We start from the raw sequence: 15,431 nt of genomic DNA on the forward strand, positions 1-15,431 counted from the left end.
GTACGTACTCCCTCCGATTCTAAATTGTTGTCGAAATATTATATGTATCTAGACGACTTTTAAGAATAGATATATCCATATTTGAATAAATTTGAGACAACAATTTATGATCGGAGTGAATACTTGTCTACTACATGAGCTGTGTTGGTTGCGTTGCTTGACGCGTACCAAAGTGCGGAGTGCAGGGCATGATCTACCGAATGGCACCATTTGCTTGACGTGCGACCAAGTCATGCATGTGTGTGCGCGCGCGCGCCAGCCGTCACAAGCAATGCAATCTCCGGATGTGCTTGGAAATGCCAGATTGCTTACGACGTGCACAGGCGGCGGTCAGTGCCAAATTTCATTTTTTATCTTATGTTTTTACCTTTTCTTGCTTGCCTCGCCTAGACAGCTAGACTGCGTCCGCGCTCGAAGAGTTGAAAAGGCTTGAACTCGTTCCAGTCATTTCCGTCATCTGAATGTGATTGGAATGAAAAAAATGCTTTTCCTGGTACATATATTGAGCTGTAAACCATTACTAGTTTTCATTTGCACAAATGAGGAGTAGCTCGATCTCGCCGCCAAAAGATAGAGTACGTAGTTCGATTGGCTAATCTGAATCCATAGAAAAAAGAAAAGAAGAGGGAAACGTTTCTGTTATGATACCTCATCCCATTTTTAAGATCTCGAAAGGGGAGAAATTTTTTTGGCACGAAAAAGAAAGGAAGGGTAGAAATGTAGTACATCACACGCCCTGTCCAAAGTCTAGGCTTGACTATAGCATAGAACAAGCGCAAAGAACCGAGAACAACTTTTTTTTTCCTTCTTTTATTGAACACAAAAACAAAGATACTTAATAAAATTAAAAGGTTCATTGTAGTCCTTAGAATTAAACTTCTCTTGATCCATTCTTCGCATCTTGATACTTCTCCACGTATTCGTTGACAAAATTGCAGAATATCATGTTGGCACAAGCTGAACTAACTTCAAATGTTTCGAAAAGCCGCATGAGCCGTCCACCTCAAACGGTGAGTACCTAAGATCATTGAACGCATCATGGCCGGGATAATACCCTTTGCAAGGCAAGTTGTAAAACTGATTCTCCGTCGATGAATCCACGAGGAAAAAGACCAGCAACCCGAAAAGACATATCGTGAGAACCACTAACTCCATGGCATAGGTTGCAATGCCTACACCAGAACGATGAAGGAGTCAGGACACCAATCTTCTAGACGACGGTGTCTCCATCGCCAAGACGTCACCGAGAAGTACACAAAAACCTAACAAAAAAAGGTAGCAAAACTTGATGCCAGACGTTGATCCGTGGTTCCCCTCGTCTCTTGAGGCCAGATCGGCCGTGAGAGATGAGGGGAACTGCTAGAGATTAGAACCGCGGACAACTTTTCCGTGTGCATTTCTGTCAGAACCACATCAGGCGGTACACCATGCAATATTCCATCCACGGATTGAGGCCCATGACGCGCTAATAGCAAGAATAATAGTTGCAACCAACAGCTGGCTATAAGCCCTCTATATCAAGTCTAATAGTTAGCATGTACAATAGTGAGATATAAAAATGTAGTACTTTATTAAAACATGACCCACATTCAAGTCTCACAGACAACTTATGAGCCTGTGCTGCAGCTGGCTATTAAATTACAGACTGATTTCTATTTTCTTCCCTGCAACTAAACACAAATATTATATTTAAATTTTTACAGCCAGTTTATATCCCACTGTTATTCTTGCTCTAAACGACTCCCCCTTTAAAAGTCAGTGCCGGCGGGCGCCTGTACACGTAGTTGTTTCTCCCCGAGCGCACGCCATGGAGGACGACGACGACACGAGAAGCAGCGGCGGTGCTTTCTTCCGCGACACGCTGGTGGAGGCCATGCAGCGGCGCGTGGACGCGGTGCCCTCCGACCCCGAGGACCCCTACACCATCTTCCGCCTCCCGGCCGCCGTGCGGGAGCTCCACCGCGACCTGTACGAACCCAAGGTCGTGTCCGTGGGCCCCTACTACCACCACCGGGCCCGCGCCGGCGCCGGGCTCGGCGCCGCGCAGCAGCACAAGTGGCGCCTCCTGCGCGACTTCCTCTCGCGCTCAGGGCAGCGGCACAAGAACGACGACGACGACGACAAGGGAGCCGGCATATCCGCCCTGGGGGCCTACGTGCGCGCCGCGAGGGCGCTGGAGGCCGAGGCGCGCCGCTGCTACGCGGAGGCGTTCGACGAAGCGCTGGGCCCCGACGACTTCGCGGAGCTGCTGGTGCTCGACGGCTGCTTCCTGCTCGAGTTCTTTTTGAGGAAAGGCGAGGGCCAGCTCGCCGGCGCGCCGGGGGGCGCCAAGTGGGCGTGGCAGCACATGTACCGCGACGTCCTCCTGCTCGACAACCAGATCCCCTTCTTCGTCATCGAGAAGCTGCACGGCATCGCCTTCCCCACCGAGGATGGCGGAACGGATCGTGACGCGCTCGTGGACATCTTCTGCAAGGCATTCGCCGGCGACCTGCCGTCCAGCCGCCCGATCCGGCCACGGAGCGGCAAGACCATCCACCACCTGCTGCACCTGCACTACGAGTGCAACGTCCGTAACCCGGCCACGGACACAGCCGACAAGTCCTCCCGCAACGGCAACGGTAGCAACGCCGAAGCCTCGCTGGCCGTGTGGAAGCAGCAGCCTTCGCCGGTGCCGTCCTCACGGTCTAGCAGCACCGACGTCGGCGCCATGAACGGGCAGCGGCTGACGACGACGTCGATGGTGCCGCAGGCGTCCAAGATGGAGGAGGCCGGGGTGACGTTCAAGCGGAAGGCGGCCCCGCGGGACATGTTCGACGTGTCGTTCCGGTACGGGGTGCTGCACGTTCCGGCGTTCGTGTTGGACGAGGCGTCCAAGGTGCTGCTGGCGAACCTGGTGGCGTTCGAGCAGGGCGGCGGGCGCGCGGCGAGGCAGCTGGAGGGGGGCAACCTGGTGACCGGGTTCGTGGCGCTGCTGGGGTCGCTGGTGGGCGCGCCCAGGGACGTGGAGGTGCTCCGCCGGTGCGGGGTCATGCACTGCATGGTCGCCCACGACGACGCCGTCAGGTACTTCGCCCACGTCGTGCAGTACGCCACCATGGACTATGACAGGCACCTGCTCGCCTGCCTGTTCCGGGATATCAGGGAGCACTGCCATTGGAACCGATGATCGTGTATTCGTGCGCACGTCCATGCCTGCTTCGTCTTCGATTTTAAGTCCCCACAGAAAGAACATGTCCATGCCTTATTTTGTATACTCCTGCAGGTTCAGTGTAAATTTGCTTTTATTCTTTTCAATTTCTCCTATCAAAGACACATTTTTGTGATGGCCTGTATCTGAATTTCGCACTTCTGGTGCCAAATTCAAGAGCATTAACATTTACCTACGAAAGACACCTTTAACCTTAACTGTGCTTGGTTCACAACATTCAATTTCACGCTAGGCCAAGAGGTCCCTGCCAAATCTCGTGAAAGTGAAATTGAAAAGTCCAGGCAGCCCTCGGCCTCCACATGTATCAAGAAAATTCGACTCTGGTGGGGTTCACTATGATTTTAAGATAGTTATAGTGAGCGGAATGAACTAAGCATCGGGGGAAACCAAAACTGGAACTAAAGTGAATATCCAAAATGTTCCAATGAGAGGAAAAAAGAGTTAACTTGCAACATGATGAAGGCGATTTTATTGTTAAATCACGTGTGTTTGGTTTCTCTGTATATCCTCTGTAGTAATAAGTTGCAAAAGGGTGAAAACGATGATGTCGCCTACTTGCCATGAACAAAAGGGTTAAATATGCTATGTGGATGCAGATGCCTACAGCATATGTACTAAAAAAAATTAACACAGACAAAACTGTGCCACAATTCAAGATAGCCCGTAATGACATCTTTCTTTTGAAGAGACAGACCCTAACTAATACAACAAAATGTTAGCTCATGGCTTCACGCAGACGTCACAAGCTTACCATCTTGTCACCATAAAGATAAGCCGCAACTGCTCTCATCTAGTAATATGCTGAGTTAACGAACTGGTGAAGAGAAGAAAATGACCAGGGAGTACACCAGAAATCCAGCCAGGAGGATCCCACCATAGACAAAAGTCTGGGATGACTGTTTTGGGTGACTATATTCTATGGTGCAGCACTTCATCTTGTCCCTTTCCGCAGAAAGAACACGTTCTACATACCTGTCCAACCAAGAAAGAGTAAGAATTATTCCAAGAGGGTAAATATGGAGCAACTAATTACCAAAACAATATTATTGTTTGAACTCCTGACTTCCAGTAAGCCAGAACAGAAGGCACAAGAAGATATTGGGACTCCAGATAAATTAACATACTGTTCTGTAAACATAGTGCTCTGCAGGATGTCAGAACTGTTTTGAGAAGCATCAACTAGACGATGGTCATATAGCAAGGAAGATAAATCCACAAGTTGTCCTTCAAGCCTCTGAAATGGGATGCAGAAGAAGAAATCAGGTCCAGACATAACTTTTACACCAAAAGCACACTATTGCAATCTATGAGACATATACTTACATCCAGGTACTCTTCTAACCGTTCAACAAGATCGTGGGGGAAAGGCTCTGGCATCGTGGTTACCTTCTTGTAGAATTTCTCTACCCATAACTCAGTGCTGGACTTATTTTTATTACCTTTAACAGGTTCTCCTAATGGCGTCTTCAGATGAGCTGACGCAAAAGATTGAACGGCCTACACCAAACAACAAACCAAACTTTTAGTTCGCTGTGTACATCAAGAAAATAACCAAATGATGACAAGTTTAATTGAATATCAAAGGACCTCTGATGTGCCCCTTATTTTGCGAAGAGCTGCATCAACCCGAGCATAAATCGTAGTTCTCTACACATTAGAAAACATAATTACTATAAAAGAATATGGCAACAGGCAACAGCTGAAGGTAGGATTGTATATACTGCCTTTACATCGGAATCTGGGAGAGACACATTTTATTACCAACAGTTGCACTACCAATGCTTTTTTAAGTCTATCTTACGGATACATGTAACATGTTGACACAGGTTCAGAAACCTGTGTTTGAACAGCCCTAGCTGAAGGAATCAGAACTTATATCGGTGAAAAATAAAACTTGGTGATGGTGATTACAATACCCTGACACAGATTTATGCATAATAGCCAGGAATTCTGGACACAAATGGCAAAATGAGACAGTAAAGAAAATAAATACCAAAGCTATCATGCTCCTAATGGACATTGAACAGAAATTGGGCAAAGAGGCAAAAGCAATGGAGTCTAGACTGAACTCGATGATTCAGTGTGCTCGTCCTATGGTATGTACAAACCTCTCATTGTATATTTGACAAAAATGGAATAGGTGTTCTTGGTAAACATTACCAGTGCAACGTCCTGAAGGATTTGACTGATCTGAGAGGAGTTTGAGAATGGTCCAAAAGGATGACATCCTGCGGACCATAGCCAGTTCACAATTGGTCTTTCATGAATACGTGATGCCCGTTCGTATGGTGCACTCAGGCCTCCAACTGCAGAAGCCAAACCAGCCAAAATGTGGCGCTGTGCTAGAGATGGATAAGCAAACTGCCTAGTTGTTTCTGACACATAGCTGCAATATCAACAGGAAGCTATAAAGACCGCAGCAACTTGAACTCACGCAGTGAGTGGATCCATAGAACAATTGTGTCTATAGAAACTTTAGCATACCTTAGAGGAATCATTTTATTGTTATGCTCGAGTACAGTTACAACATCTTTACTCGTCCAAACAAGACTTTCCTCTTCCATCATAAGCTCAGCATCAACATCAGCCAATGATAATACAAAGCTGTTGATTTAGAAAATAGATAATCTCAGCGATGTATTATTACTACTTCAGTATTATGAGAATAGTTCTACTCCTATGCACAGCACAAGCACTACTCATTTTTCTAGTGCATTATTTGAGGAGGAACCAAAATTCAAGGAAAAATGAATCAATGAAAAGGGTGACTCTTGTCTTTTTGTTTCTTGCTCTTGTTTTATCACTTGCCAGCATTTTTTTTCTTTTTTTCATTTACAGTACTACGATATGTGTGTGCATGTGGGGCGGGGGAGGGGGGGGGGGGGTGCTTACACTGGAATTACTCTGGTTCCATAAGTTCTGTACAGACTGCCATGTTTCCTTTTCCCAGCTCCTCGTTTTTCTTTCTTATTCCTGGGCATGTAAGATTCCCATATAGGCCTGTGCTTGATAGAATCTTGTGAATTATCTTGTTCATCCATCCAGTGCTGTTGTTGACAAGAGAAATTATCGAAGGAAACGCCCATGTTAAAAAAAGGTGTCGTGATTCATGAAACTGATGTAAGATTACACGTTGTTTCACAGAGGGTACACACCTGCTTCAGGAAGAATCTACTCGAGAGGGAAGGATCCGCAACTTGCAATAAACCAGCTGACAAAACATCAGCAGAACGCTCCATTTCCTGTACAAGTTGACAGCACAACATTGCAACATAGCATTTGAAATGTAATAAATAAGCATTTTGGATCCATCCATATGATTTCCCCTCTAATTAGTAGTCTTCTTCATGCTGCTCAGGTTTCATATCATAACAGCTAATTGAGACATTCAGTATGGTCTTCTACACTTGGTGCCAGAAATGTCTATATTTTGCACTTGATTCAGCCGTTTACCACGCATAAGTAGAAGACTCATGAAGATTACAAATTACACTTACTGGAAGGCATGGCTAATAGGTCAGCTGAAGTCCAAAAAATGGTTCTCTGGATACTAACCTCTCATCCATCTATATTTACTAAACAAGGAAACCAATAAATACTTTGCTATATAAGTACGTGAAGATGTTGATACTACCACGAGTGTCCCTTCAACCCAAAATGAAGCATACAATGCAAGATCTATACGTGAGTAAGTCTATGAAGCTACCATATGGAAATCCGTCCTTGCAATTACAACATAATGCATTTGGGTGAAACTAAAATTCAACAGACCTCTTTGAGTATTGCTCCATCCAAGTATGGTTTGGTACGAACATGAAATCGACCATCAGTCTTTGTTTCATGAATAGAGTGACTACGCCTTGCTTTGGAAACTGCGACAGCTAACTTTTCATGCTCATGCAGTGCATGCGAACCAGAAATCACTATAACCTCCTGTCCAGTATGGACCATCTTTTTAACCTGAAAACACAAAGGAGTATGAATAGAGGTCACAAGGTTAAAAACAAATATTCTTACATATGCCTGCGTATGCCACTGATAATAACCCATGTGTACTTCCTATTGCACAAAACAGGCACGGACATATTTTGATTTGGAATAAAATCAGCCGGGCATTAGGTTAAGACATTATTGTACTTCTATTCATTTTCAACTAATACTGAACCATGATGGTCATAAGTTCATAACCTTCCTAAATACAAAAACACGGCCATGTCACGTTCAGGAGTCACAGGTTGCAAGAAAACTGCAGTAGCTGCAAGACAGATCATCACTCCATACTAGCAGCTTTTAGTTCTCTCCTACCAAGATCTAGGCGAAAAGACAAAAGCAAACTATTCACAGGGGTTTGTCACAGGTACTTAATATAATTACCTGCAAAGTGGCATTTTAAATGACATCACATTGGCACTATAGATCGTGAAACAATGGCTATTCTTTCACAAGCTAATTGCATTTCCCTAATATTTTTTGGGCACTTGAAATGAAATGCAATTTAATATTAATACCAAGTTCTTTTCCAATATAATTTGCATAGCTATAAGGTGCTCCTAGAAAATATCCAAACAGTGCATGGACAAAAAAACCTAGGGGGTGACATGACTATAAGATACTATTCTTTCAGCAAATTATAGATGTATTCATGCAAGAAAGTCAACTAACCTCTCTTTCAATAGCTTGAACATCTATACTGTTGTTGTGACCGGCTTGCAGAATGTTGTACCTATTGTGGTTCTGTAGCACAATGATGGGTACAAGCAACCTCAATGTCATGTCAACAGTTTCAAACCTGAATTTATTTTAAAGAACGCATCAGAATAACAGAAAAGATACAACATTCAGTGCTTAAATTATGCATCATCTGATCCTTTGACTCATATTTTGTGTTCCAGAATCTGTGAGACAAAATATGAGAGAAGCACCATTGGACAACATAATTTATCTAATTTTAAACTGATTTAGCATACAGGACACCAGAATTTTCACAAGTTTGCTTTTCACGGCATAGTTAAAGATATCCAAAGCACAGCACAGAAGCAGCAAACTGAGTCTACAAAGCCGGCAAAAACTGACTTCCAATTCTGTGTTCCATACCCTGCCCAGAGATGACAAAACAAACTAATTGCACATCTCTTTTGTAAGGATGGGTGGTAAACTGCATACATACAGGAAACACAGTAGCCTAGTTTATGCTGCAGTCTCCAAGTAAATGGACAACATGTGCACAAGAAACTGAAGAGACAAAAGACCGCACTTAGGTAGTGGTGAGGTGTTCTAACTTCTTCCTGATCCCTGAATACCTGGGTTTTGATTCCTGATTTAAGTATGCTGAAAATTATTATTATTAGAAAGAGAGAAAGAGAGCGGATTTTTGACCTGTACAGCCAATGGCCTGTACAATCCGGCCGTCCAATGCTGTTCCAAGATTCATGCTTCGTGAGTCATGCAACTGCAGCGGGCCGGACGAGCCTACGAACGGCTAAGTGGGCAGAGCCTATATCGTGCCTGCCTTGTCCCCACCAGGAATCCTGCTAGGACACGACTGCAGGGGGCTACGGCAGGCAGGCCATTATCCTACACCTCTCGGTCCGCCTGCTAGGCTTTGGTTCCGCTCTTCGCCCCCTTCTCATCTCCCCCCTCTTTGCACAAAGCCGACGAGAGTGATTCTCCGTTCGCCATCCAAACCAAAAGGAAGAACCCGGTAAATCCTTCTAGACCACACACACCCTGTGCTGTCCCTCGGTGCCATCCTGCACAGATCTTGGCGACCCACGACGGATCGGACAGCAGGGACAGTACAGGCCAGTGGCTGTACTGGCCAAAATGCATTTCCCAAGAGAGAAAAGGTGAATACTCCAGACAACAATTTTTTATGTGATTTCCTATTAATAACTCATTCAGATCTTAACAAAACATGATTTTCAGTTACACATCAATTACGAAGTAACTCCAATCAAAACAACAAAAGTTTCTAGTAATACCTGACATCAGGAGCTATCACATGCTCTATGGTAGTTGAAATTAAACTTCCAAGGTGACCCATAAAAATATCTTGTGTTGAACTAGCACTTGGAGCAGCAAGTCCTCTTGGGAAGATTATATTTAATAGCCGAGGCAATGACCTATAACTAACACTGCCTTCTTCGGTTTCTATTTTCCCGTATGTACAAGGGCCTGCTGACAGATCTATTACAACAAATCTGCAAGGATCAATCTGGTGTTTTAGAGCATGCACAACTTAACTGCAATCTGTTAAATGAATCTAGTGCACGATAAAAGAAAATAACTCTGACATGCAACAATTAATAATACAGGATGATAGTACTACATATGGAGCACTTTTTAGTCTTATGGATAAAATCATGCCCAGTAAATGGTGTATGATATGTAATTCAACGGGTCACGGCAACCAGGGTACAATTTCAGATTGTGTTCAACCATTGGTCCTGTGATCCTGTCTACTATGCCAGAGACCAATTGTTTCCCAGCCAACTCTTTCTGTTTGTATATTTCATAAGTGTTTCTGTTTCCTTCATATTCCAAGATCAGTAGTACAGCTTACCATCAAAATAACAGACACTTAATACGAATTCTGGTTAGTCTACAAATACCTGCTCAAGTTGGGATTATCCAAAACTGATCAGAACTGGCCAATTACAGCCAGGATTTGGAACCCTGGTGGCAGCTAGCAACCAAGCAATAAAAAGAGGCGAATATGATTTTTCTTCTTTTAAGTAGTACTGAAAGAAGACGGCCTGGGCATTACTTCCAGTTCAAAGAACACTCTTGGTAATAACTATCTGTTTTGGGGAAAAACAATGATCCAAATTCTACAGGATTGCATGTTGGCTGTTACAGCTCAGTAGCTTTCACAAAGCAGAAAACAGGGGATAAAAGTATAAAACACTTTGTGCTTCTCAAGATCGGGGAAAAAAGACCCTCTTCCTTGATTTGTAATGTACAAATTAGTATAGAGAAGTGACAGAACATAAATCTAATAGTATAAATAATGAAACAAAAAGGAGCATGTAATTAAAAAAGGATGTGTGGCAACGAAGCATGAAGTACTTTAGAATGTAGCATATTTGTTTTCTCTAGACTACTCTTTTTATCGCTCCAGCACTCATATCCTACCGAGAGGAGATTGATTTTGGTCACTTTTAATGTGTTAAAAACGCAATTTCCTGAACTGTCAATTTTTCCTTCGAGTCGTAACAAAAAAGCAGTATACCCGAATAACTATTACCTTCCAGAACTCAGCCAAACTTGAGTTGCTCCACCTCCATTGTACCGGTACCGGTAGATGTATTCTGCTTCTTGTTTTTTTAACTCTTGTTCTGTCAGTCCACCAATTTTACCATACTTTAAACTATCAAGATCAACTTCTTTGTTCCGAGGATCCATCCTAACCTGCCAAGGAAAACTTTTTTCAATGTTAATTACTATTCTGAAAGTATTACAAGACACAAGGATGGAGATTGAATCACATGTTCCTCTCTAGCCAGTTCACAAATGACTGTTGGGCTCATGTCGATGTCTTTCGGGACTGATCTCTTCACACCTCCCAATTATTACACAAGCTATGTAAAAATGTCCTTCGAGGAGTTCACAACCATAGGCTACTTGCATATTTAATTACAAAGAAACAAGTGTACTTTTATAGTATACCATAAAACAAATTTAGATGGAGAAAATTGCCTGACTTGGATCTGTCAAAAGTGCGAGTATGGCTTTGTTTTTCTATTACAGAAAGTGAATATTGTTCAGTCATTAGGATGTAACTCCAACTGGTCGAATTAACCTTTTGTTTTCTTTATGGGCTCTATTATAATGCCTTCTGAATGGTTATCTCTAAAATATATTCCAGTGGGGTTTCCCCCCCTACAGTTTCCCTCAAATAGTAATAGGAAGATAAATAACCAAAAGTTAAGGTTTTTTTACTCCAATATGACCAAATGACTACACTTCTATTATCTATAATTGCATGCAGGCATGAAAGGAATCAGTAACTAACCAAAATAATCATGCTTACAAAAAGAATTATGCTAGATATAAGTCCACGCACCTTATCAAAATTAACAACAAATATCGCAACAGGTACAGGTCTATCCATCTCGGTTGCAGAATGAGCAGGCTCCACATCAAAAATAAATGAGTATAGCCTCTCGAATATAGGCTCTACTACAGTTGCTTCTACCTCAAAGAGAGGAAATTCCCTACCATATTCACTCTGTGAGGGACAAGATAGTTAGTTGCATGACTTGTGTCCATTATGATCTGAAGAGAAGTTAAACATAATACTTAAGGAAAATAGCATATGCCTACCTCCCTTGCAGTTCCTGCAGAAACCATAGCGTCCTTCAGTGACTTCTCAAGCGAAATCAGCTCTGGTTGTCCAGCCTAAAGAAGTACAGTTTCCATGATAGCACTGGATGAATACAATGATAACATGGTGGTGAAAAACAATGTACACGAGCAGCTTAAATGAAGCCTTACAGCGATCACGTTATACATGATATGATGCTCAATATCAATTGGCTCCCCTGTCTCGAGACAAGAGGGCCTGTGGAGCGGAAAACTCATCTTTAGGAATTGTTCAAGCTTGTGCCCATCCAAGGGGTATCTATACCCTCCATCACCGTTGAAACCAATCAGAACAACATTAACCTCGAGAGGCACTTGAAATGGAACCTGCAAAATGCCCCCAGTGTGTTAAATATACATTGGAACCTTTATGAAATAACTATGATATGTTTTAAATGAAAAATTGAAAAGAAAAATAACGAATGGTAACAGATAGTTAACATCCGTTTTGCTCCCCTGGTTATATGAGCACCGGCATGACCATAGAAACTAGTTAACAACAACATAATAACAGTAATTTTAAGCTCAGTTTAATCTGTGATGCCCCCAGTTCCGGGCATAATTGATAACCCGAACCAATGTGAACACTCTCAAACATGCTCGCAGCCAGAACTCTAATTATACGCATCACAATTCCTTTTTTTTACAAGTACCGCATCAACTAAAATTGCTATCATTGTCACCTAGTGAGAGAAACAAAATCCACAGGCTCACGGATCCCATACGTGCGGGAGTAGAATTAGCTCCGACCGAGGTCAGATCCAGTGGAGCTCAATTGCTCTGTGCAGATCGCATTAGTAGACGCCATACGTGAGGGGGATCGCAGAGGTTTAGCGGGGGAGTGGAGGAGCGATGGGGGAGTAGAGTACCTCTGCGCGGGTGTGTAGCATGCGGCGAACGTCGGCGCGCACGCTATCCTCCACGTCGTGGAAGGCGCCGTGGTGCCACTGAGCGTGCCCGGGGTCCCGACGGAACGCCTCCCGCCGCGCCGCTGCCCAAGCGGGCGCGGCGACCGCGACAAGGAGGAGAAGGATGCGGAGTAGGAGGGGGAGGGGAGGCGCCATGGGAACCGGCTAAGGGAGGCGCGGGAAACCCTTGGGCTGGGGCTTCAGGAAGCTTCGCCGTGGCCGGCTGCGGGCCTACGGCTACGAGGTAGTACTGGGGAGGCGGAGGCGGTGGCGGGGCAGAGCGGGCGGCGACACCACGGTCCACGCCGAGTACGCCGAGGTATGTGCGTGCCTTTGCTCTCTGCAGCAGTTGCTTTGAGATTAGTGGGATTGACTTATTTGGACTGTGGATTTTTTTTTTACAGACACCAATTACAACTTGCAGCGTCTCAAGCACATCCCAAAAATTGATCCCCGATAAAGGAAATTGCTTTTAGAGCTCGGGCTCTATGAAAGTTGATTTCTTAAAAAAAAAGTCAAAATCATATTTAGAAGTGTCAAAAATATTTGCATATACATTTCCTTAAATTGGTGTTTAGCAAGAAAAATACTCTCTTCGTTCCATAATTCTTCTCGAAATATTACATGTATCTCGACGCTTTTTAAGAATAGATATATCCATATTTTGAAAAATTTAAGACAAAAATTATGGGATAACAAATTTTACTCTAAGGTAGATGGAGTATATTTCTCAACACGTTAGAGAACATAAAAGATGTGTGCATACACAAATAAACAAAGACAAAGTATGGAACATGTATTTTTATTAATCTCATATTAGGTAAACAAAATTACAAGTTCACATATGAAAAATGCGCTCCGTGTGGCCTGCTAGCTCGGCCAACATGATATGACAATTCTGGACTCCTGTTTCACGGAGCCTCGGAAAACTCATGCTTAATTACATTAGCAGATCAAGCCTGCAGATCACCTTCGATTAAGCTGTTGCAATTGTGTTACTTTCAAGTCTTGTCTTATCCATGTGTTTGACGTAGAAGATGGGGGTGATAAAGATGAAGAGAGAGGTCGCTCACTCCATGGATCGCTAAGCCACGATAGTTTAACCGCGTAGGTGCCAATAATGTGTTCCGCCGTCTTGTCGATGTATGGTGAAGTGTCTGGCGGCTTTGTTAGCTACATAAGTTGACAAAGTGGCCTTCGCCTCGTCACCATCCATTCTTGTAAAATGTCCACCTCGTCGGTCCCGACAAGATGCCTTGCCTTTGTCTCGTTGATACCTAGCAAGAGCATATGACGTGGAGACACACTTATTTGGTACGCAAACATGTCAATGGAGCGCGTTCGCCTCGCCGATGCTTGGGTGTCAGAACGCCATAGAGTAGGCTTGACACTGAAGATGATGTAATAGTCGTCGAAGGTGCAAGGGACCTTGCAAAAAATTGGTGAATACAACACATGGATGGACACCCATGCTAGTCCAGTGACGGAGCCCGATGCTACGCAGAGCGGAAATTAGTAACAACACCTATATAGCGGTGTTACATCGCCAGATGCCACAAAGAAGACTACCGTGAGCGACGACATTTTGTATGATGCCAGATCAACGAGGAATGTGCCTAGGCATGTATCGTGTATGGCGATGTCTCAACAAACACCACAAAAGAAGGCTACCACGGGTGGCGGCATCTAGCATGACGCCAAGTTGGTGATGAATGCGCAAGGCAAGCGCCATGTGTGGTTGTGTCTCGACAGATACAACATAGAAGGCCGCCATGAGCAGCAGCAACTAGAACGACGACAATTATGTGAAGAATGATCGAGCCAAGGCTAGAGCCATGTATGACGGTGTCCTAATTAGACACCACTATGCCTGGGCAAACCCTGGGCCGGGCTTCATAAAGCCCGACGGGAAAACCTCAAGCCCGAGCCCGGCCCGAAGCCCAACAAAATGACTATTTAAGCATTAAAATAATTGTTTTCAGAATAAATAAATGATTTTTTAACCTATTTTTCCCTCGGTAATACCAGTTTTAGTCATTTCGGGCTTTCGGGCCGGGCTTGGGACTGGAAAGTGAAGCCCGAGCCTGGCCCGGGACGTCAGGGTTCGGGCCTGGGCCGGCCGGGCCAGGCCACCCATGCCCAGGTATAGACACCATGTAAAAGGCTGCCACGAGAGGTAGTGTCTAGCATGGTGCCAAGTTGGTGGAGAATACGAACGTGACAAGACGGGCGCCATGTATGGTAGTGTCTCAACGGACACTAGGTAGAAGGGCCGCCACGAGCGGTGGTGTTTAGCACCATGACAACTCAGTGAAAAATACACCAAGGCATAGGATGTGTATGACGGTGTCTCAACCTACACCACGTAGGAGTCCACCAAGAGCAGCGGTGTCTAACACAAGGACAAGTCGGCGAAGTCACGGTGTATGACGATGTCTCATTGGACACCACGTGTAGCCTTCAAAGAGCACACAAAAAAGCTAGATAATGTTGTCACATGGAGTCGGCTGGAGCTTAGGGCAACTCCAACGGGGAGACCCATTTGGTCCTTTTGGGCCAAACAGACTCCCCTCCGGACGCGACCCTATTTCCAATCCAAAGTGCAGACAAGGTCATTTGCATTGCGCTTGTCCGCACTTTGCTCCTTTTTCCTCACCTGGCCCGCATGTCTATAAGTAATAAAGTGGACCAAATGGATGGCCTTGCTGGAGGCAATGGTAGACCCAAAACGAACAGCGGACCAAAAGTAGATCAAAATGAACACAAAACGGATCTCCCCGCTGCAGTTGGCCTTAGGTTAGGTCCAGACGAAGAAGTCGTCGATTTTTGCGGGCTGCAGCCTGGAGGACAGACCGAGAGCAATGAGTGCAGCGAGGTTGGGACTACCAGGACAATGTTCTATCGTACCCTCAATTTACACGCCTATTTCACATGTAGTGGGTGAAGGG

At 44.6% G+C, this 15,431-nt stretch overlaps 2 protein-coding genes across 2 annotated transcripts; one reads left to right on the forward strand and one right to left on the reverse strand.

The window, feature by feature from the left end:
- Positions 1–1,749: 1,749 nt before the first annotated feature.
- LOC100828931 (UPF0481 protein At3g47200) lies at positions 1,750–3,408 on the forward strand. Its single transcript, XM_003558017.4, has one exon. It carries the CDS (start codon positions 1,808–1,810, stop codon positions 3,167–3,169), a length of 1,362 nt encoding a protein of 453 aa, XP_003558065.1. The 5' UTR covers positions 1,750–1,807; the 3' UTR covers positions 3,170–3,408.
- A 244-nt stretch (positions 3,409–3,652) lies between these two features.
- LOC100822709 lies at positions 3,653–12,822 on the reverse strand. Its single transcript, XM_003561641.4, has 16 exons — positions 12,445–12,822; positions 11,708–11,902; positions 11,537–11,611; positions 11,277–11,441; positions 10,458–10,621; positions 9,193–9,411; positions 7,874–8,000; positions 6,983–7,171; positions 6,367–6,453; positions 6,104–6,258; positions 5,696–5,815; positions 5,372–5,597; positions 4,799–4,858; positions 4,535–4,708; positions 4,336–4,445; positions 3,653–4,183 (listed from the first exon to the last, which is right to left on the reverse strand). Exons 1-16 carry the CDS (start codon positions 12,637–12,639, stop codon positions 4,018–4,020), a joined length of 2,427 nt encoding a protein of 808 aa, XP_003561689.1. The 5' UTR covers positions 12,640–12,822; the 3' UTR covers positions 3,653–4,017.
- Positions 12,823–15,431: the final 2,609 nt, after the last annotated feature.

Source organism: Brachypodium distachyon, chromosome 1 (genome assembly GCF_000005505.3).
Source record: "Brachypodium distachyon strain Bd21 chromosome 1, Brachypodium_distachyon_v3.0, whole genome shotgun sequence".
Lineage (NCBI taxonomy): Eukaryota > Viridiplantae > Streptophyta > Magnoliopsida > Poales > Poaceae > Brachypodium > Brachypodium distachyon.

Coding starts and splice junctions, on each gene's coding strand:
- LOC100828931 (XM_003558017.4), top strand. CDS start 1,808: ATGGAGGACGACGACGACACGAGAAGCAGCGGCGGTGCTTTCTTCCGC.
- LOC100822709 (XM_003561641.4), bottom strand. CDS start 12,639: ATGGCGCCTCCCCTCCCCCTCCTACTCCGCATCCTTCTCCTCCTTGTC. Junction 11,612..11,707: donor TCATGTATAACGTGATCGCT/GTAAGGCTTCAT, acceptor GTACTTCTTTAG/GCTGGACAACCAGAGCTGAT. Junction 5,816..6,103: donor GGAACCAGAGTAATTCCAGT/GTAAGCACCCCC, acceptor CTAAATCAACAG/CTTTGTATTATCATTGGCTG.